Here is a 23,609-nt window from a genome sequence, read left to right on the forward strand (position 1 = left end):
GGATATATTCGCCCTAGTGTGTCCCCTTGGGGTGCCCTAGTCTTGTTCGTTAGGAAAAATGATAGTACTATGAGATTATGCATTGACTACATGCAACTTAATACATTGACTATTAAGAAAAAATATCCTTTGCCAATGATAGATGATTTATTTGACCAAGTCAAAGGGGCTATGGTGGTTTCAAAGATAGATTTGTGATCCAGATATCAACAGATAAAGGTCAGGGAGGAGGACATTCCAAAAACAACCTTCAGAACTCATTATGGTCATTATGAGTTTGTGGTTATGCCATTCAGACTTACTAATGCCCTGAAAACATTTATGAGTCTTATGAATAGTGTGTTTCATCCCTATCTTGATAAATTTGTCCTAATTTTTATTGATGACATCCTTATATACTCAAAGAATTTGGAGGAACATAAGAAACATTTGCAAATAGTTTTTCAAACATTACAAGAACACCAACTATATGCCAAATATAGTAAGTGTGACTTTTATAAGGATCATATACAATACTTAGGACATATAATTTTCGTAGAGGGGATAGCTATTGATCAGGAGAAAATTAAAACTATTATGGAATGGCTTGTCCCTACTAATGTTACTCACATCTGATCTTTCATGGGTCTAGTAAGATATTAATGTCATTTTATTGAGGGATTCTCTAGAACGACTTATCCTATAACTTGTTTACAAAAGAAAGGAAAATCCTTCAAGTGGACCACTGACTGTTAGCATAGTTTTGAGTTATTGAAACATTTATTAACCTCAACTCCAGTGTTGAAAATTGCAAATCGAGAGAAGGAATCCCTCGTCTGCATTGATGCGTGTCAAGAAAGAGTGGGAGGAGTATTGATGCAAGAAATCAAAGTAATTGCATATGAATCCTGGAAAACATAAGAGCATGAGCAAATATATTATGCTTATGATTTAGAGTTAATTGTGGTACTACACTCTTTGAAAGTATGGAGACATTACTTACTGGGTAAAAAGTTTTTGTTAATGACTGACCATAGCATCTTAACCAGTTTCTTTAAACAACCTAGTCTTAATGCATGACAAGCTAGGTGGACAACCTTTTTAAGTGAATTTTATTTTGATATTAAGCATTTAAAAGGAAAATAAAACCGTGTAGTGGATGCATTAAGTAGAAAATCACATCACATATATGAAATTTCATATAGTCAAGTGGAATTTAATTTTTCAGATTTGATCAAAGAGGTTGTGAATAAGGATCTGGAATATATGTTCTTGTGGCAACAAACCAAACAAGTAAATAATTCTGAACAAGAAATTGAGTATAGTATAGATAAAGAAAAATGTTGACCTTTAGGGGAAGAATATATGTTCCCAATCAAATGGTTGTTAGCAAATTAATACTAGATGAATTTCACAAGAGACCTTATGCTGCCCATCCTGGATATCAAAAAGTATTTTCTATTATAAAAAAAACTTATGTCTGGCCTGGAATGGGAAAATATATCACTGAATACTTGGCCAAATGCTTGGAGTGTCAGCAAGTAAAGGATGAACATCAACACCCATCCAGGTTTCTTCACTCGCTACCCATCCCAGAATGGAAGTGAGAAGTAATTACTCTGGATTTTATAACAAGCTTGCCTTAAACTAAGAAGAAAAATTATTCAATCATGGTGGTAGTAGATAAGTTGAGTAAAGTGGCCCATTTCATTCTTATTCAATCTACATATAAAATCGTGAAAATTGTAGATATATTTATATGAGAAACCCACATAAATATATTGTTGGAATCACGATTTCCGTTACATCAGAACCTATAGGTGTTAGTAAACAAACGCATCGCCAGTGTTAATGAATCCACGAGAGGTGTTTAAGCACATGTCAAAACATATGGGGAACATTGATTTATCCAATATCCAACAATCTCCCCCAGCGTGAGCCAGGTGTGATTCGAACTCAAGACCTTTGGCTTTGATACCACTTGTTGGAATCACGATTTCTGTTACACAAAAACCTGCAGGTTTTAGTAAATGAACACATCTTCAGAGCTAACAGATCCACGAGAGGTGGTTAAGCACATGTCGTGAAACACATAGGGAGCACTAGTTTATCCATTGTCCAACAATATTCATACTATATGGAATTCCAATGGTTATGATCTGTGACAGAGATGTGTAATTCACATCAGTATTCTTGAAAACTCTCTTTACAAGTGTAGGCACTCAAGTTTAGTTTAGCACTGCATATCACCCATAGATTGATGGGCAAACGGAGCGCATAAACAAAGTGTTAGAAGATATCTTAAGAATATATGTGATGCATCAACCAAGTAAATGGGAGGGTTACCTACACTTAGTGGAATAATTGGCATACAATAACATCTATCATGAATCGTTGAAGACGAGCCCTTTCAAAGTTTTATACGGAAGAAGGTGCAAAATACCCATTAATTGGAACAACCTAAAAGATAAGCTACTGCTAGGACCTGGTATGCTAGCAGAGATGGAGCTCACTGTAAAAAGGGTCCGACAAAACTTGAAGGCTCCCCAAAATAAGCAGAAAGCATATGCAGATAAGAAGAGGACTTATAAGGAGTTTCAGGTAGGGTATCACGTGTATGTATGATTGAAATCAAAGAAAAGAACCTTGCAGTGGAAGGGATGCACAAAATTAGCCCCTTGATACCGTGGACCCTTCCAAATTCTATAAAGAGTTGTACATGTTGCATACCAACTTGCATTATCCAGCTACATACGAGTCCATAATGTGTTTAACGTCTCTTTATTAAAAAAATATGTATATGACTCTAGACATATTATTAACTGGAAAGAGGTGAAGGTAAAAATTTTAATAGATAATATTTCCTTGATAATTGATTCTGTTTATTAAATACTCATAAGCGAATGATATTTTGCGATGTGGATAAGGTAGAACCAGATGGAGAGTTCCTAGTAAAGCCTCTATGTATTTTCGTTCGAGAGAAACAATTCTAGAGAGGTGAGCTATCACCTAGGTTAAAGTATAGTGAAAGCATTTAGCCCAAAAGAGGCCACCTTGGAGGATGGGAGCTTGATGCCAGAATCATACCTTGACCTATTCCAAGGGAATGAGTAAACAAAGAGAATGGTGGTTTTCTCAAGGGGGCAGTTGTAACACCCTTGGTCATGTAAATAATTGTCATTTACTTTTTACTAAACAACTTGGTAATTCGAATTTGGTATAAGTTGGTAAAAGAACTTGAATATACAAGTTTACTATCTTTATTATTTGTTTTGAACGTTATGTTGAGTCAGAGAAATGACGAGGAAAAACTTTAAAAGGAAATCTTGAGTTTCCAGCTAGTTAGATAGTTACTCCCCTTCTTTGGAGAGACTAAAAAGAAAACAACTCAGTTTGGGAAATGCCCTGAGTGGCTGGAGAGGGGAGTAAGAGGCAATAAGGAAAAGAGATCAGATTGTGATAAGACGTTTTCCAATTGAGCAAGTGTACTGTTGAAGGGTGTTCTTGAGCTGGTCACAACGAGTAGAAACATGTAAGAGGCAATAAGGAAAAGAGATCAAATTGATAAGACGCTGTCAAAGTGAGAAAGTGTACTGTTGAAGGGTGTTCTTGAGTTGGTCACAATGAGTAGAAACCCTGGAATGAGATTCTGGACTAAACTGGAGGTCTTGAGGTCCCAGAATAGCCATTTGCTTATACTGCTATGGAAACTCAAAGAGGCTTGGGCAAGACCATGGGTTGGGTGGTTAAAAGAGTCTCTTCCTGGTTCTATTTCTTTGGCAGAACTAACTAAGACAAACACGTGTTTTTTTTAATTGAAATCAAACTGATATCTTAAATATATTTGTTTTCGGGAAGAGAAATTTCATCTTTTTTAAAAATGAGTAAGGGTTTTTCTGTTACGATTAACTACGAATACAAATGCGAAATTAATATTTAAGGCAATTGACTACATCGTATAAAATATGGTCTTGTTGTTAACTATGTAACATAAATAATGGACTCCTGGTTTTGATTTAGCAAACAAAAAGGGTGGTTTTGCTTTAGCAAACAAAAAGGGTGAAACTTTGAAAGAATGTAGAGGAATTATAATAGGAAGGGAATCATCATCTCCCTGTCTTTACGATAAGAGGAGTTTGCTACAGATGTTAGAAGAACTATTGACCATTTGCATAGATAGACATTAACGGAACTAATATGCCTAACCAGTAAAAGAATGCAACGGTGACAGGTTTTGTTTTAACACTAGTTACGAAGGTTGGTAAAAATTAAAAGAGAGATAGTATTAATCAGTCATGTTGCTGGGAATGGCCATGGTCGAGTTAGCACCCTGGCCAGGGCGAAGTGTTCAACCACCTGGGCGTAGTCCCAATCGGGCAAGAGAACAAACACATGTGCAAGGCACCCTATGAATTTGTTTAATTAAAAGAATAATTGATAACAATATTGAAACTTCTACAATAACCAGAATATCAAACTAGTCAGATAATCAAAGAAAATAATTCAAAAACCCTCGTAATAACATACAAATTTATACCGAACATTTGAACATTGAAAACCAAGCAGAGAATGCATTTGAATACATGCAAAATGAATAATGTGACAAGGGTTGCTATTTCAAGAAATAATGAAACATTCACAAAAAAAACCAAGTTGTTTTAAACACCAGGGCCGATACGACCATTACCCTCTTATAATCTCATACAAATAATTTGAAGTATCAATTGACAACCCTACTACTACATGATCACAAAGGAGCTGTCAGCATAAGGACGCAACTATGCTTTTACTTAAGTACAAAAAACATGGCAAAATCCCCGGACTTAGAGGGTAATAACCTAATAAACAATAGGCCCTCATAATGGAGCTACGACCGTTTTTAAATAACCCAGATATATTCTGGGCAGAGTGAGAAAATGGTAGAGTACTCGTAAAGAAAACACCGACGGAAACCCATTACTGCATGCAATCATTTCTACCTCGTCGATGAGTAGGGTTAACTTATAACAAGAAATACACCACCTTACCTATCAAAACAATAAAGGCTTAGGGTTAGACTATGTAGCAAGTATTGAAAACAATGAAACTCGAAGGGATGAAAGCAATCTTTAAATTATCTAGAATTCTTTGGGCGTTAAATGGAAGGATTCGGTCCTGGTAGCAATGAAGAGGTAAAGAATTAGAAGACAAGTGTAACTCTCAGATGCCGTAGAGGAAATCCCTAGCATAAATCTTATACATAAAAGTCATTACCTGAGTGTTGGGGGTAAATCCTAGCAAACCCGTGAACTGGAGCATCCTGCCAGTTCAAATTCTATTCAATAAAAAACCTAGAACATTAAGTATATGTGAATCCCAAAACCAAATAGAAAGCAATGCGAAGGAACACTTTAAGATTTGTCAAAGAACAAAGCAAATTGATTACCATATCATGCCCGAGAACAAATAAATGTGAAACTGTAACATCGGAAAGAGAGGTTGTAGAGGTCTCCCGTCAGGCTTGAGAGATGAAATGAGTCGAACCGTGAGGTTTTGTCCCAATTTCATCAAAACCGTTGGATGGGTTCTCTAGCCGATCAACGATTGATCCTCCACCAAGTGACAAGGCATTGAGGCTCGAGAAAATTCGAGGAGATACATGCACCTTGAAACGAGTGCCCACTTCATGACTCATCAAGCTTGACATGATGGTGTCGCAATGAGAGTTAAAACCCATCACGTTAAGCAGGATGGATAACCATGCAATATGAGACTATTGAATGACATAGTTAAGGTAATAAATTTCATTATACACCGGAGTAAGGAATGAGAACCTTAGTCATTAACCATATCATATAATAACGTTCAAAATTTAGCAAAGGGAATTACTGCCTTTATTGTTGAGCCAAACCTTGGTAACTTTCAGATAATTAAAAAATGTATATTCATATTGATTTCTTAAGTGTAAGGTTAAGAACAATTTTTTTTAGGTAATGGGTGTTGATGTATGTTACAAATAGTTATATAGAAATAGTAAATATCATTTTTGTCCTTAATAGATTCCAAAGTGCTACCAGGTTATATATAAACAAGGCTAAATCTGTCCTCTTCCACAATGACATCAATATGGAAATGGTGAATTGGATCTCTGAGTTGTTTGGAATAGAGTCGAGGCCGATCAAGGATGGTTTAAAGTATCTGGGTTTTCAGTTAAAAGCCAACAGTTACTCTAAAGCGGACTGGCAGTGGCTGATAGACAGATTCTACAAAAAGATCTCGGCCTGGGAATACAAGTGTTTATCCTTGGCAGGAAGAATTATTTTAACTCAAGCTGTATTGTCGCAACTGGCTGTATACTGGGCACATATTTTCTTCCTCCCTGCAAGTATCATCCATAAAATGAACAAGATTTCTGCAAATTTTATATGGGGTGGTAAATCACATCAGAAAAAATATCACCTTTCTAAGATGGAAAAGATCGTTGTGCCCAAGAGCTTAGGAGGATGGGGATTATTGGATTTGAGGGTATTTGGTAAAGCACTCCTTTGCAAGTCTCTGTGGAGAGGGATCTTTGGGGAAGGGCCGTGGAGCATCACTATCAAAAAGAAATATATGAAAGGAAGGGACATGGAATACTGGTTCAGGAAGGGTAGGATTGGAGCCATATATGGATCAGCTATTTGGCTCAGTTTTCGCAAAATCGAGCAATACTTTTTAAAGAATTTGAAGTGGAGATTACAATCTGGCAGCAATATATTTATTGGCATAGATCCCATCTTGGGTGGTCAGGAGAGCATATTCATTCCCGAGACGCTTCTTATTTATTTCCACAGAATTGGTTTTTTTACTTGGGACAAGCTCATATCAGCATGGCAAGGTCCAATTCCCCTTTGGAAAGAGGCCATTGATATTGGCATGCCGGATTCTATGGTTGGGCTTTGGAACTCCATCAAGGAATCTATGAAAAGCTGTGGCTTTCATCGCTCAAGGACTGTCGACTATCTGATTTGGTCGGTTCGAAATGCAAACATGTCGGTTCAAGTAAAAGACATTTACACAGATTTGATTGGATCAAAGGTCCCTCACTCTAGCTCGATTTATCCACCACTCTTATGGAAGACAGGATGCCCTCCGAAATCAATATTTTTCTCGTGGCTTGTGTTCCACAATAAAAATTTGACATGGTAGAATTTGAGGAAAAGGAATTGGCCTGGGCCGAGCAGATGCGCCATGTGCGATTCCCATGAGGAATCCAATTATCACATGTACTTCCAATGCCAATATATGATGCAAATTTGGCAGGATCTGGCAAATCTATATGGTTTCTCTCTCATTGTTTTTGCTTCAACTCAGGCAATGTTTGATTGGTGGAGTGGGCAAAGAGACTCATGGAGGCCCATGATTATTATTGTCCTATGGTGCGCCTGGAAATGGAGAAATAGCAAACTTTTAAATGAATCAAAGATCCCCCTCAAGTCAATATTGCAACATATCATTTTTTCTATGATTCTATGCCAAAAAAGCTGCCCAAAATGAAAAATGGCAACAGTAAAGAGAAGGTGTGCTTCCGCTCAGAAGCCCCAAGGGCGTTTTTTGATGGGGCTGAGCAACAAAAAATTTGTGGATGCGGGGTTCACATCATAATGGACAGGGATCTTCAATACTTTATTTCTTGGAATGGAGGAAAGCACACTAATGGTTTGGCTGAGGCGAGGGCTCTAGCGGGTCTTCTCGCTTTTTGCATCTTTTTTGATATTCAGGCTATTTCTATTTTTGGAGACTCCAAATCTATGATTGATCATTTCTTGGGAACGTGCCACATCAAGAGGCCCCACCTAGCAGGGTGTTTGGACAAAATCTTGTTCTTTTGGGGACTCATAAAAGATAGCTCCATTCAACACATTTGCCGTGCTCATAATCAGCAAGCTGACTGCCTATCAAAGGAGAGTCTGCTTCTTGGTACAGGTACTTGGTCCTTGAAGATTATATCCGGTGAGAATTCCTGTTTCATCCAGGATTTCTCTATCCCTGGATGCTGACTTTCCTATGGTTATTTTCAGGAGTTTTCTCTATCATCTTTTTTTTTCTTAATCTTTGTACATGTCGTGGTATATGGATGCCCAGCAATCTCTTTTGATCTAGTCTTCATATCTGATATGGTCTGGTATGTGACGCATATATAAATGGTATTTGTTTATGTCTGATAGTTTTTGGAATAGCTCTGACGGTTTTTTTTACCTCATGGGGGAATCATTCCTCAGTATTCGCTGTCATGTTTTGTCTTCAAAATCAAGATCCTTCAGCTTCTGATAGCTATTTTTTGTACTATCTGGAACCTTTATATATTCTCAATATAATACAATGAAATTGTTTCGTTCTGAAAAAAAAAATATCATTTTTGTATTTTGTCCAAATAAATACTTTCGTAACAAAATATGAGACTTTCTCTTCTCTATGAAAAGAAAGTATATATAATTTTGTTTTACCTTCACTCACTCAGCTCGTTTTGTGTGTTCTCTAAAATGTGTGATTTTCAAATCTTTATTTTTGTTCTTAAATACTTTTTGATGAGATCACTTTTTCAGTTGAGAATTTTTGATTTCACTCCAAATCGTCTCAATGAAAAGTCAACAAGAATCATAAATTTTCTAACTAGATATTAATATATAATATTAATAATTAACTTATTATACTAAAAACATTAATAAAAGTTAAGTTTAATATATATATATATATATATATTTTGTAAATATCTTAATTTTATTTAAATTTTAATGAAGATTGTGCAAGTAAAATTAGAATATTTAAATAATATTCCACAACATTAAACTTATTTAAAATTTTAATTTAATGATGATGATGGTGGTAGTTAACATCCACTGAGACCAAACTTTGGTCTATCGGACCTAAAGAAACAAATTATTTAGTTTGATTTAAGATTTTATTCCTATGCTCAAAAAGCTTGGAGAGAAGCCTCCCGAGCTCACTATAATTTTGACATTGTAAAAGGCTAGGAAGGCCAGTATTGCGACATAGATTATGAAACTGAGATCTAATGTGGTTGTACGTGGGGCACTTTAAGAGGAAGTGGTTTTCATCCTTGATGTTCCTATTCTCACAGAGATGGCAGATCCTTTCCATCCATGGTGTTTTAGGAACTGCCCAACGACCTGTTTCACTTTGGAGCTCATGAGAGTTTGTTCTAATTTTCGCTATATTAATTTTCTTCTTTGAGCTTAGTTAAAATAGAAAGATACTTTTGATCTTCTAGGGTGGGGTTGATGACCTTCTTATAATAACTTAATTTTCTTTTAGCTGCTAAATCTTTTTCACACCACATTTTTTCTTTGAACTTGGAAGTAACAATATTTTTAATGTTATTAATGTTTTGCAATGCATCATTCTCATTGTTCTCCCAATGGTTTAACCAGGCCCTCGTGTCTTTATACCACCCCCACTTGAGCCTTAGGTGGTTTTGGCTGGAATTTAAAGCTAGCTTAGGAAGTCTATGATCTCCTATATTATTGAGTTTGTGCTTGTAAACAGAAGCCTAGTCATAGCTAGGCTCTCAATAGGGGAAAGACCTACTTCTATAAGGAGAATAGGATAGGGTGTATTGCTTTTAATTTTCAGGTTATATGTTATAAAACACTTCTGGATCTGCTCAATCTTTCTCCAGGATTCTCTAGAGATGCTGCAACCGCAGACCTCACATCCATATAAGATAACATGAGTGACTAAAGTTTCAAAGAGGAACTTCTTTTTATCCCACATTACGAGGTTTGCTGTTTTACAATTATTTTCAAGACCAAAATAAGCTTTCCACCCCCCATTAATCTTTTTCTCAATGCTATAGTTCCAGTTGAGCTTGTGATGAATATCAATTCCTAGGTACTTGTAAGAATAGACTTCCTCCAAGTTATTATTGTCATACATAAAATTAGCGTAAGTGTCCTTCTTAGATTTGATAATCATAATTTTTGTTTTGTCAGTGTTAACAGTCATACCCATGGTGGAGCAGAAATCCTTAAGAAGCCTAAGTTTCTTATCAAGATGAGATAGGCACCTTGCGAGAACAACAATATCTTCAGCATAGAGAAGAAGGATGATGATTATCCCAGCTAAGATCGTGCCAGCACATCCTGCTTCCTCTAAATAACCTTCAAGCTTGTCGATGTAAATGCCAAATAGGGTAGGGGAGAGGGGGCAACCTTGTTTAACTCCAATATTACATTTAATATATTTCGACCACCCCTCATTGCTTTTAGCTTGGCAATTACATTCTCGTATAACCTTATAGCGACAACTCTCAACTCAAAAGGGACCTTTAGCTCTTCTAATCTATTCCAAAGGTTGTTTCTAGGAACTATATCGAAAGCCTTTCTAAAGTCCACAAAGCAACAAAAGAGATTGGATTTATCATTACAACATTCCTCCACAATGATCCTAAGCGTAATGAGGTGATCTATTGTTGAGTGATGCCTTCTAAAACCCGCTTGGCCTTTAGCCTGCTTACCTTCACTTTCAAGCCACATGCTCAACTTCTTTTCCAAAACAATACCATATAACTTGGCTAAGAGAGGGTTGATCATAATTGTCCGATAATTAGAGGGGTTATTTGTATCCCACTTTTAAAAATAGGGATAATGAGGCTCTCAGTCCATGGTTTAGGGAACCCTTGCATGACTGCTTGATTGAAAAGCTTGTGGATGTGGGGGATGAGGACAAGACCTCCAATTTTTAAGATCTCTACCTGGTAACCTTCAATGTCCTTAGCTTTCCCATTTGCCAGGCGATTAACCCCAAATTCAATGTCCTCTATTGACAAAACTTCTTTCGTTGTGAGCAGGGTTTCAAAGTTATCCATGACATTTGGAGATTCATAAAGCTTTTTAAGATAGGAATTCCAATCGTGTAAAGCAATTTTATTATTATCTTTAGTTTTCCTATTCAGAATCTGCCTCCAAAATTTCTTAGGAGCTACCTTAGAGAGGTGTAAGGGATTCTCTTGTCTTTTACAAATGCACTGCTTCTTTTTCTTTTTAGTTAAGACTGTGTATATTTTTATTTTTATTTTTATATTTTTAATTAGTTTTATATATATATAGATTGATTATATTAATTTTATTTAAAATTTAATAAAATTTATATAAATGAATTAAAATATTTAAATAATATTTCACAACATATGTATTCAAAATTCTATTTAAAAAAAATAAAATTATAAAATTTACCAAATATACAAAAATGGCTGCAATGATGTCATAAAACAAGCTGGTTATGGTTCTAGCTCACATATAGGACCCCAAAATGGTTTGGGGTACGGAATAATTGAGTTTGGGCAAAAATAAATCAAAACAGCATTCCGTAAATCATTTGGCGTTAGTCCGCAGTGATTGACATTTGAGCAAAAATAAATCAAAACAGCATTTTTTATCATTCACTGGATGACCCTTGAACAAAGATAGACATCATGGTGCAAGTTGTTAAAATAATAATCATCATATCGCAACGACCTTACCACGTTGTATCGAGCAGCTGTACGACAGAATATGTGATGATCACGTCTTCTCTGAATCCAAACCTTCGCACGTTCCATCTTTCTTATCTTTCCAATTATAGATCACCTCTACAATCGAATATGTGATGATCATATTCCTGTTGTATGAATAAAATAATATGTGAAGATGGTGTTCTATCTATATCCAAACTGGAAACCATGTTCGCCTTACCAAGACCAATTCCTACCTAATATCTCTCACTTTTCACGATTCGAAACTCGCGCACTGAGAATTGACCCTGCATCCACAAGTACAATACCCATCCATCCATATAAATACATACCTTCACATTCAAATTCTCATACTCGTTTCTTTCTCAACCTTCTATAGCGCTATCGCTTAACATCAATTCTCCGTGCCCCTCCACTTTTAGTGTCTTGAAACGCCAATGGCGAAGCTTCATCATCAGCACTGTAAATCAGCCCTCCTCCTATTATTTTGGGCCTTAGCTGCCGTTGCACTAAGCTTAGACCTTGGAGTTGTTAATGAAATAGTGGGTGGTCAGAACCTCCGAAATGGAGAGTTTAAAGCACCGGGTTTTTATAGTGATCAACCTAGAGTGGGTTTCTACCGTTGGAGTTGTCCAGGTGCAGAATCCATTGTGTTTGAGGCTGTGCGAAATGCATACATGAAAAACAGTGGAGTAGCTCCTGGACTCATTCGAATGCATTTCCATGATTGTTTCGTCAGGGTAAGGCGCAATACTCATTAATCCATCATACCATACGTAAATTTATCAACATTTTCTCGTGCCTCTGCTAATACTTTATCACCTATTGCTTTCAGGGATGCGATGGGTCTGTTCTCATAGACTCCATTGCCAACAACACCGCAGAGAAGGATAGTCCAGCTAACAATCCGAGTCTTCACGGATTTGATGTCATTGATGCAGCGAAATCAAGATTAGAGGAGGTCTGCCCAAACACTGTTTCTTGCGCAGACATCCTCGCATTTGCTGCCAGAGATAGCGCAAAGCTGGTAATTATATTGTCTTCTTTCGCTCACAATTTTGTTGCAAAAGTCCTGCACCACAAATACCTACAAACTAACCGGTACGCAATATTGGAGGGCCACTGATTTTCTCATAAATGTTGGCAGGCATCTCCATATGGGTATGGTCTCAGTTGGGATGTTCCGGCTGGACGGAGGGATGGAAGAATTTCACGCGCTTCAGATATCGTGGGAAACCTACCTCCCCCATTTTTCAATGTAACGCAGCTAACCCAAATCTTTGCAACCAAAGGTTTCTCACAGGAAGAGATGGTCATACTCTCTGGTACGTACTAATTATTGTGAATGTTTATTAACACACTCTATTGCAAACAAAGACCAGTCCCAGTGGTAATGTGGTGTTTTTAATCGTTAAAAATAAGTCTTGGAAAAAGTTATTAATGAAGATGTTGAAGTTTTAAATATTGAGTATTTTGAAGAACATAAATCGTTAATTTTCTTGAGGTGGAGGGATTTCAAATCTAAATCATAACAATTTAAACTAACTCCAATATCATGAAGTCGTTATATAAATGTTCATCATTGTAATTTGCAATGTTCACCTGTGGGTGGGTGCATGCAGGAGCACACACAATTGGCGTGTCTCACTGCTCCTCATTCGTAAGCAGGCTCTACAACTTCAACGCTACTTTTCAGACGGACCCATCTCTGGATCCTAATTATGCTAACATGCTCAAGGCACGCTGTCCCCAAGGAAGCCCCAGCAACGTGAAAACGACAGTTCCCATGGAGATTATGACGCCCAACAGCCTAGACAATGTGTACTACGACGAGCTGAAAAGGAATCGCGGTTTGTTTACCTCCGATGCAACTCTGTTGACAGATCCAAACACCAACAATGTGGTGAATGCAAACTCGGGGCGCTATAACCTGCGCAGGTGGCAGCTAAGTTTTGGTGCAGCGATGGTTAAGATGGGAAAGATCAGCGTATTAAGTGGGAATGAGGGAGAAATCCGGCACAACTGCAGGGTCATTAACAGCTAATCTAAGCCCTCATAAGCTCTTTGAGATCTAAAATAATTCATCATCCTCACTCACTCCTGGTGCTGCATAACCCCGCCATTCTTATATTCTTCTTTCACCAATAAAACACGTACTACTCTCACGAGTTTTACCTGTTATTTGTTTTCCTCTTAGTTAGCTCTAAGAAGAAAGTCTTCGCATTTGATGAGTGATCATGTATGCCAGAGTTCTTTCTTGTATTTGTTTTCCTCTTAATAAAATCTTTGTATTCGATTTTTTAAGTGAAGGATCGATTATTGAGTGACGTGTGTTCAGGTCTGTGGCATCGGCCATCTGTTTATAAATAATTTTTCCTTATAACATTTAGAGTTAATATTTGTGAAATGAATCTTAGAATTAATATTTGTGAAATGATATGATATTTTAAGGTTCACCAAACTAAAAATAATTTATAAGATCATTAGTTCTCTGTTCCCTGTTTTCTTTGCTTTTTACAATTCAATCTTTTTAAGATTCAAATTTATGAAATAAATTCAATCTTTTTAAGATTCAAATTTATGAAATAAATTCAGGATAATTTTTGGATAGTTAAAACAATTAATTTTATTTTATTTGTTATTTTATATTTTTTATAAAAATAATTTACAAAGTTCTTATTAAACTAATTTAAAATTCTCATTATTATACTTTTATATAATAATGTAAAAATATATTTATCTTCCTTTATTTTTCTTATTATGGGAAATTTAAATAGAAAAATAACATTTCAGTTGAGAATATATTACCTTTTTTCTATCTCATTTAAATTGAGGAAAAAAATTATTAATTACTTGGTTCATTTTTTAAAAGGTTATTTTAAATATTTGATTAAAATATATTTATTTAAAGTATCATGAGTAATTATTTATAATTTGGAAATAAATATGAAATTAGTAAATATCTATTTATCTATAGAGTAAATGTGAAATAAGATTAAGGAAAAAAAGCTTGAATTAAGATTTATTAAATAAAATTTAATAATTATTATAAAATAAGGAAAATATCATGAAAAAATATTATCTCAACCCTAATTTTGATATAACACTATTAATCTTAGATTTTACCCACTCAATTCTTATCGTTTATCCCGACATTATTGGGCTATGTTAAACTCTCCTCAATTAATCGGTCTGATATTTCGTTTATTATTGATTTAAGGTTCAGCGTCTAATTTCTTTGAATTAACCTTTTCCCTATCAATATAAAATTTTAATTTTAGTAGTAAAAATTAAACTTGCGTAATTGACTGCTCATGTTATTTTTTTTTTTCCAATAAAGTTAAATTTTTTAATACCGATAACGAATATAAATTTTCACGAATAGTTTTCATTCTCAGTTTTTTTTATAAAAAAATTAATTAGCTATTATCTAATTTTAATATTATTGTCAAACAAGACATCAAATTGGTGTATAAGACCTTTTTGTTTATGCTACAAGAAATTTATTTCTCTGTAGCTATTTAACTGCGAATAAAAACTATATGATATTATATAGTGATGTGTGGTGAGGCTGCTGGGTTCCCTAGGTAAAACCCCTAGGTCAGGTTTCAAATCACATTGAGTGTATTGTCCTACGGCTCAAGGAGTAGACTCCCCACTCGCTGGAGTTTCAGCTTTCTTAGAAGTTTGGCAGTTATCGATCCCCCACGTTGTTAAAAAAAAAAAACCTCTACACCAAATTAATGTATAAGACTCCTTATTTGTAAAACAAGAAACCTACCTATTTCCTCATCCTTCCTATAGAGATATTCATGACTCTTTTGAGCTTCCATTATCATCCTGTCATCCCTGACGATTTCCTCACATTCAATGTCTTCAAACTCCACGCCTTACGCGTGCTCACAAATTTAGTTGTCACAATCGGCCTTGCGCCCCCACACTCTGAATTTATCTGTATTATCACACTCCAGATTTTGTTGTTAGCATCACATTACCTCAATCTACGCATTTATCTTAATTATAAATTTAAAAAACATATAGAAATCTGATAAACCACAACCAACCATGTCAAGTATTTGAATAAAATAATCAAAACAGGTTATCAAATATGAATCACCTCTGATTATATTTAAAAAAAAACTTTTATAGTTTACATTGAAAGTATCTATTTACATAGACTCTTAATCACGTCCCTATCTGACTCTGACCATTACAACCGCACTCTCCTCTCAGCAAATCATTTGTCGATCAGAAAACACAAATAATACAACACACAACTTGAACTTTACATTGACATCAAATGACTTTTATACATGTTGATGAAGTTTCTAGATTTTAGTTGTGGGTAGCTTTTTAAGGAAGCTATTTAAAGTTGTGAGAAGTCTCAATACAATTTTTTGAATTTTTGACAAGAAACTAGACTCAATGCATTTAATGCAGGTGGTTGGAATTAATGTTTTTCAACATTTCTCTTTAATTCCAACCATAAGATAAATACACAAAATATCCTATAGCACAATTCATAAGACACAAACATACTCTTAATTGACATTCATGCTGCTCTAAGTTTCAGCTAAGCTTACAACATAGTTTGAATTTTCTACCACACACCATTTCATAACACATCTTTCATTTTTTCCTTCTTGCTAAAGGGTCCATGCTTTTTCATTTGTTGATGCAATTTCATTTTCACCTTTCTTACCATAAAATAGTGATGGAGATTCTCTTTTCTTGATTGCGGGTTAACATTATTTGTATTCAACATTGCTTCACGTTCTTGCCAGTTATGTTTGTACTTAATTCTTGCAATTTTTTCTTTATCACTTCTTTTTGGCTATCAATATCTGCACACTTAAAAGCAACGCTATAAAAAGAACCATTGTCATCCTTCAACAATGTAAACTTTGAAACGGGAACTATAAACACATTATTTGTATTCAATATTGCTTCACATTCTTGCCAGTGATGTTTGTACTTAATGCTTGCAATTTCTTATTTATTACTTATTCTTGGCTATCAATATATGCACGCTTAAAAGCAATGCTATGAAAAGAACCATTGTCATCCTTCAACAATGTAAACTTTGAAATGGGAAATATAAACTCAAAACGGAAACTCTGGCAAAAAAACCCCGAAAAAACATGAAAAACAGTGCTAAAAAGAAAAGTGTCTATACTACAACGATGGTTTCTTTTTTAGGGTCAATTTTGAACATGTTTTAAAAATGGCAGTGAAAATGATTTTTTTTGTGCAAAAAACACCCTGAAAATGAAAAGTGTTGATACTGAAATGATGACATTTTTTTAGGGTAAATTTTCAACATTTAAAAAAAAAAGTCAGTAAAACCAAATTTTTATGTGCAAAAATTATGCAAAAAACACCCTCGAAATGAAAAGCGTTGACACTGAAATAACACTTTATTTTTTTCTAAAGTAAATTTTCAACATTTTAAAATAATGGTGTGAAAGTTTTTATCATGACTTGGAAAAACATTAAAATTTCAAAAGAATAATGAAAACATAAAATTAAAAATAAAACAAAAAATTAAAACAATGTAAAAAAACCCAAAAATAAATAAAAAAAATTGCAAAACGTAAATAAAAATATATATTAAAAACAAAACATAAAATAAAATAAAAAATTCAAATATACAATTAAAAAAAAAATTAACTATAAAAAAAATGGGAAATTTAAAAAAAAAAAAACTATAAAATTAAGTAAGTAAAAATAGAAAAATTTTAAAAAAGTATATATAAAAACTAGAAAAAAAAATTAAAATTTAAAACAAAGTAGATTAAAAAAAAAACAAATATATATATATATATATATATAAATTACTAAAATAAAGATTAAAAACGATCGTGCGTTTTTTTGAATAGGAGCTCCCGCGCCTCTGTAACTTTGCCTCCTGCGGCCCTCCGCAGGCCTCCCGCCTGGCAGCCCCTGCTGCTGGGCCTTCTGCATTCCTCCTCGACTCCCCCGCAGTCGGCCCCCGCCCCCTTCTTTTGGCCAGAGCTGCGTCTGGCTTCCTCCTGACCTTTTCATGGCTGGGAATGATCCCTCTCAGATGCAAGACAATGAAGATCAGGCTGAGATTTTTGCCTCTCTCATTTCTGAAAATGCAACCACTAGAAACAAACCTACAGCTTCAAAGTTCGTTAAGAAACTGGCTGACATCCCAGAAATCTCCCTTCCTCCTAGTCTCCCAAGGAAGGCAGCGATCTCTCTAGCAGAGAGAGGTCTGGTTGGACAATTTACTGGCCTGTGGCCCTCTCCCAGAGCTGTTCAGAAATGGGTGGAACGCAACTGGAATGCGAATATCCAAGGGAAAATCGCCATAAGATTCTGTGGAAGGGGTTACTATACTTTTCTCTTTGAAACCAAAGAAGACCGGAATCTCATCTTCAGAAATGGCCCCTACTTCATGGATTCGAGAGGTCTTTACCTGAACAGATGGTCCCCTGACTTCGACCCTGAAATGGATATACCTAATGCAGTCCCAGTTTGGGTTCGTTTGCCCCATCTCCCTCTACATTGCTGGGGAGATGAATCAGTTAAAGCCATTGGGAACGCGGTTGGAAAATACATCGACAGATGCGAACCAAAGGATAACATGCATGCCTGTGCAAGGATCTGTGTTGAAGTCGACTTAGGAAAGGGCCTCCCGGAAGCAATCAAGATCAAAGTGGACCAATGGACCCATATTCAGCAGCTGGACTATGAACAAATCCCGTTCAAATGCAAGGTATGCCATGAATATGGTCATTTTGCTAATAGGTGTAGTAAACTAAAGGAAAATGAAACAAATGAAAATGCTGAAGCTAGTGAAGACACATGGGAACAAGTCAAAAAAAAGAAATCAAACCCCAAACAGCTAGGCCCTAAACCAAAGCCTCCCCTAGATTTCCATGCAGCTCCCCTGCCTCCCCCTCCCAATTCGACTCAACCTTTACCCTCCACTTCAAATCCCTTTGAATCCCTAGAGGATGAAGATCCATCCTCCCCCCTTTCTCCACCTCTAGTCACTGCTCTAGCAGTCATTCACTCCCCTTCTCAGATCCTCCCCTCACCCCCTCCCACCATAGACCGTATCCTAACTAGAAACAAAGTCAAAGAAGCAAGCTACATCTCAGAGCCACCAAAAAAAACAGGCAGGAAATCAAATAAAGAAATAAGAGATGAAACAACAGCTAAAGAAATGGCCACAGGCACTCAACAACCGATGGACTCTTTTTTGGCCAAGCAAAGAGGAAGTGGGGAAAAGATAAAGGAGAAGAGTGGGGCTCACCAAAAACCCAGTAAGTAATGATATTGGTCTCTTGGAATTGCAGGGGCCTGGGCTCCTCTCTAAAATCCAACGCAGCCCGGGATATTATCAGCCAAGAGCAGCCAGATTTCTTTCTGATCCAAGAGACCAAAATGTCCAACCAAGACTTTCAAAAATTTACAAAAAGATACAAAAGCTTTGAAGGAACAGCAACAGACTCACTGGGTGCCTCAAGAGGAATAGGCACATTGTGGAACAAGAGAAAATGGGACCTCATCAGTCAAAAATCAACTTACTGGTGGGTCAGAACGGACTTCAAAAATAAAAACACAAATGAAGAATTTACCGTGCTCAACATTTATGCTCCAAATCATTACAGGGACAAAGCATACTGTTGGGATTCTATCAAATCAGAGTTGCAGGCATGTCAAAATAGGAAGGCAGTTCTGGGTGGTGACTTGAACTTAATAAGAAACATTGAAGAAAAAATAGGAGGAAAATATCTTGCTGATCCATCAAGAGACGCTCTGGAAGAAATAATAGAATCCTATAAACTCATCGACATCCCACCATGCAATGGAAAATTTACATGGAGCAATAAGAGAGCAGGAGCACACAATATCAAAGAAAGACTTGACAGGATCTTAATCCATGAAAGTATAGCAGCAAGATTCTCCTCAATAAAAAGCAAGATCGTCCATGCCACAGCTTCAGATCATAAGCCAGTGGTCTTGATCCTAGATAGAATAGGAAATCTCGGCCCAATCCCATTCAAATATAATAAAATTTGGGACAACAAGGAGGATTTCCGCAAGATCATCAAAGAAAGTTGGGAGATGGAAGTCATTGGATCCCCCCACTATGTGTGGGAATCCAAATTAAAACTCATAAGATCAGCAATCAAAAAGTGGGCAAAAGAGAATGCAACAATAGAGAAAAATAAGAAAATCGAGCTACACAGGAAATTGGAAAAATGGAATCAGGAAAAGGAGGCTCAACAAACTTCAAAGGAAGAGAAAACTCAGGAAAACGAAATCTTCAGGGAATTATATAGGCAGAACAGAGCAGAGGAAGAGGAGCTGAGACAAAAATCGAGGTGCCTCTGGCTCAGCGCAGGAGATAAAAACACTTCTTTCTTCCATAATAATCTCAAGCTCAGAAGAGCTGGAAATCAAATAGACAAAATCACTGCCGAGGGTAAAGAATTAAGAGAGCAAGAGGAAATCAAAGAAGCAGCCCACAACTACTTCAAATCTCTCTTAACTGCTGACTATCAGCCTCTGGACAGCGTGGACTTCCTCCTACCAGTAGAAAGTAAAATCAATGAGCAGCAAAACAACGAGTTGGAACAGGAAGTCTCGGAGGAAGAAATTAGAGAAGCCGTGTGCAGTATGCAGCCGGACAAGGCTCCCGGGCCTGATGGCTTCACAATTGCTTTTTACAGGACTCATTGGGATATAATAAAGAAAGATTTCATCAGGATGGTCAAAAATATTTTCAAAAAAACCAAGATGGGAGAAAATACAAAAACTTCCCATTTGGCGCTTATCCCCAAGGAACCAAACCCCCTCTCCTTTGATCGCTTCAGACCCATTTCCCTCTGCAATGTCTCCTACAAAATCGTCACCAAAATATTGGCTAATAGACTGAAAAAGCTCTTGCCCACTCTCATTTCAGAGAACCAAGGAGGATTTGTCCCTAAAAGACAAATATCGGATAATGTCATTCTGGTCCAAGAAGCAATACACAGCAGTTTGCATAGAAATGAAAGAGGTATGATCATAAAACTTGACATGGCAAACGCCTTTGATAGGGTCAATCTCCAATTTTTAGCAGTTGTTCTCCGGAAGTTTGGAATATCCAACAAATTTATAAACATTACTATGGAATGCATTTCAAATCCCTGGACAACTCCCCTAATCAATGGAAGGCCTAGTCGCTACTTCCGAAGTTCCAGAGGACTGAGACAAGGCTGCCCCCTCTCACCCTTCCTTTTCATCATCATGGCGGAAACCTTAAGCATACATTTGGAAAATCTAAGGAAACAAAAGGAGATAATAGGCATAAGGATAGCGAGAGGAATAAAAGAAATAAATCACTCGCTCTTTGCCGATGATACTCTCTTAATAGGAGGAGCCTCAAGCTTAATTGCAAGGAGATTCAAGAGAATCCTGGACACCTTCCTGGTTGTTTAAGGGGGAATGCTTAACAATAAAAAGTGCAGGATATACACTTGGAATGTCTTGCTCCAAGTAATGTAAAGAATCTCTCTAATCATGGACATCCCAGTCCAAATAAATTGGAGCCACTTTTCCTACCTTGGCCTTCCTTTGGCAAAGGAAGTTGTCAAGTCTGAGATTTGGAACAAGCAGATTGAAAAAATGAGAGGGCTTCTCCAAAGCTGGGGGCTGTCATGGTTAAATCTAGTGGGCAAGATCATCCTCATTAAGGCTCTTTTTTCAGCCCTCCCTATATATCAGTACGCTGTTACTTTGGCTCCAGCAAGCATCCACAAACAATTGGAGCTAATTATGAAAGGTTTTCTCTGGCAGGGAGGGAACAAGATTCAAAAAAATTTAGTTTGGTCCGATGGGAACAGGTGATTCTCCCATTCGAAAAAAGTGGCATATCCATCAAAATCCCAAGCCTAACTAATAAAGCGACGAGCTTCAAACTTGTGTGGAGAATGCTAATGGAAAAAGGCAGTTGGTGGGTTGAGGCTCTAAAAAAAATACCTTAATGGGCAGCACTCCATGGTACTCTCTGATTTGATAGTGGAAAGACCATGCATTCCTGCATGGAGACTTATAAAAAAAGTCATTACCCAAATCAAAAACCATATATCAAAGTCCCTTGGAAATGGAAAATATACAAATATTTGGTCAGACAGAATAATGGGTTCGGAGCCAAGAAACCATCTCTAGCAGTTCAGACCCCTGAAATTATGGATGGAGGCTAAAAGCATTCATTCCCTATATGACATCTCGGTTTGGGACCACAATAATTGGTCTGCTTGGAGGGACCTCCCTCTCCCAAATCATCTCAAAAATCAGTGGGCAGATCTGAAGAGAACGTTGATGGGAGCTGCCCCAACAAATAAATCCACTCAAGACAGCTTCGTTTGGGACCCAAGTGGAGGAAAGTTCACAGTAAAAGATGGGTATCAACTCCTCCAATCTAGCCACAATCTAGATAATTGGAACCTTCGGTCAGCAGTTTGGAAGAATGAATGCCTCCCAAAGATAAAAAAATTTGCGTGGACCCTCCTGAAAGGGAAGATCCTCACTGCTGAAAACCTAAAAAAAAAGGGATTCAAGGTCCTTCAATGTGCTGCCTCTGCTGTTCGGAGGAGGAAAGCAGTCAACATTTATTCCTCGATTGCCCCTTTGCCCAACACTGCTGGCACCAAATCACCAGCCCTTTGAGGTCCCCCAGAGAAAACTTCGATCAGCTCACAACTCTTAATAGAAATTGGGAAAAAGGTTATCCCTACGCAAGAAAAGGCAAAGCCATAATTACTCGAATCTGGAGATGCATTCCTTCTGCTCTCTGTTGGAAAATTTGGCTCTCCAGGAACAGCTGCATCTTCAAAAACCAAAAGCCAAATCCAGCTCTTACTCTGGCTAAAACTCTGGGCCTAGTTGCAGAAATGATAAGTGCCAACACTGTAACAAAAACCGACCACACCAACTGGCAGAAAGAAGAGGAAGAATGGTATAATAAATTCCCGTTGGTCTACTCAAAGAATAAACAATCTCCAGCAAAGTCAGGTAAGGGGAAGAAAAAATGGAAACTTAGGGGAACTCAAAATGAAATAGAACAGTGGATTCAAGAACAAAAGACTTTCACTCTTCAGTTTGATGGCGCTTCCAAAAACAACCCCGGACAAGCAGGAGCAGGGGGAATAATCACAGATCAAAATGGACAAGTCATCACCACTTATGAATGGGGATTGGGAAATATGACAAACAACATGGCAGAGGCCTATAGCCTTTTTCTAGGTACCTGCATCCTGAAAAATCTTCAAGCCAAAAATCCAGTCATAATTGGCGACTCGGCAATTATGATAGCAGCTATGGAATCAGGGGGTGACTTCAAAAATCAGGCCCTCAACAGAATCAAGCACAGGATTGTGGTAAACTCTAAACAGATGGGGATCATTCAATTCAAACATGTCATGAGGAATCATAATACCAAGGCAGATTCTTTAGCCAACAGTGCAGTCACCAGACCCGTAGGGCAGGTCCGTGAGAACAACAACACATATGATAAATCAATCCCATAAGACGCCCCTCCCCACAGACGAGCTCGTGATCCAAGGCTCCAATAGTCATCTCAACAAAAAGTCTGCATCTCTCTTCAGTCCATGCAGCTGGACGTCTGATTCCCTCTTCACTGACAACATCCATTCCCACATCCCAAGCACTGTCAAGGAAATCCTCAGGCTAATGGAAAATCTGTACCGGACAATGGAACGGGAAGAGTCTTGTGAAAAGATCACTCAGAAGTTAGGCAACAGTCATTTCGCAATCCTCAGAGGCTGCTCAAGAAATATTCGAATTGACATCCGGGACAGGAACATCTCAGAGCAGTCCGATCCACTTTCAGAGGCTCTGATGTTTGAGTGGGCTTATAAACAGCCCGTGGTGCATTGGTTCAGACAGTCCAGTGTTGCAGTTGGTTTCTGCTCTCTCGGCAAAGGCTCATGCTCCCGTCGTCCCTCCTCCAGATCGCCCCCGGTGCTATTCAGTCGAAGAAGCTCCTCAAAGTCAGCTCTGCGAGGTATAATTTCCGTCTGTCGGGATTGTATTTTCGTTCTTTTCTCTAACATCTGTGTTGTTTTTGTGATCCAGCCTCATTCAACTTCGCTGG

At 37.1% G+C, this 23,609-nt stretch overlaps 1 protein-coding gene across 1 annotated transcript; it reads left to right on the forward strand.

Annotated features, from left to right (window-relative positions):
• Positions 1 to 11,907: 11,907 nt before the first annotated feature.
• Positions 11,908 to 13,606, forward strand: LOC149238384 (peroxidase 5-like). Its single transcript, XM_089369545.1, has 4 exons — positions 11,908 to 12,210; positions 12,306 to 12,497; positions 12,618 to 12,795; positions 13,093 to 13,606. Exons 1-4 carry the CDS (start codon positions 11,908 to 11,910, stop codon positions 13,512 to 13,514), a joined length of 1,095 nt encoding a protein of 364 aa, XP_089225671.1. The 3' UTR covers positions 13,515 to 13,606.
• Positions 13,607 to 23,609: the final 10,003 nt, after the last annotated feature.

The sequence above is a fragment of the Pinus tabuliformis genome, chromosome 8 (assembly GCF_031772625.1).
Source record: "Pinus tabuliformis cultivar Carrire ecotype Pingquan chromosome 8, CPIR1, whole genome shotgun sequence".
NCBI classification, from domain to species: domain Eukaryota; kingdom Viridiplantae; phylum Streptophyta; class Pinopsida; order Pinales; family Pinaceae; genus Pinus; species Pinus tabuliformis.

Coding starts and splice junctions, on each gene's coding strand:
- LOC149238384 (XM_089369545.1), top strand. CDS start 11,908: ATGGCGAAGCTTCATCATCAGCACTGTAAATCAGCCCTCCTCCTATTA. Junction 12,211..12,305: donor TCCATGATTGTTTCGTCAGG/GTAAGGCGCAAT, acceptor TATTGCTTTCAG/GGATGCGATGGGTCTGTTCT. Junction 12,796..13,092: donor AGAGATGGTCATACTCTCTG/GTACGTACTAAT, acceptor GGGTGCATGCAG/GAGCACACACAATTGGCGTG.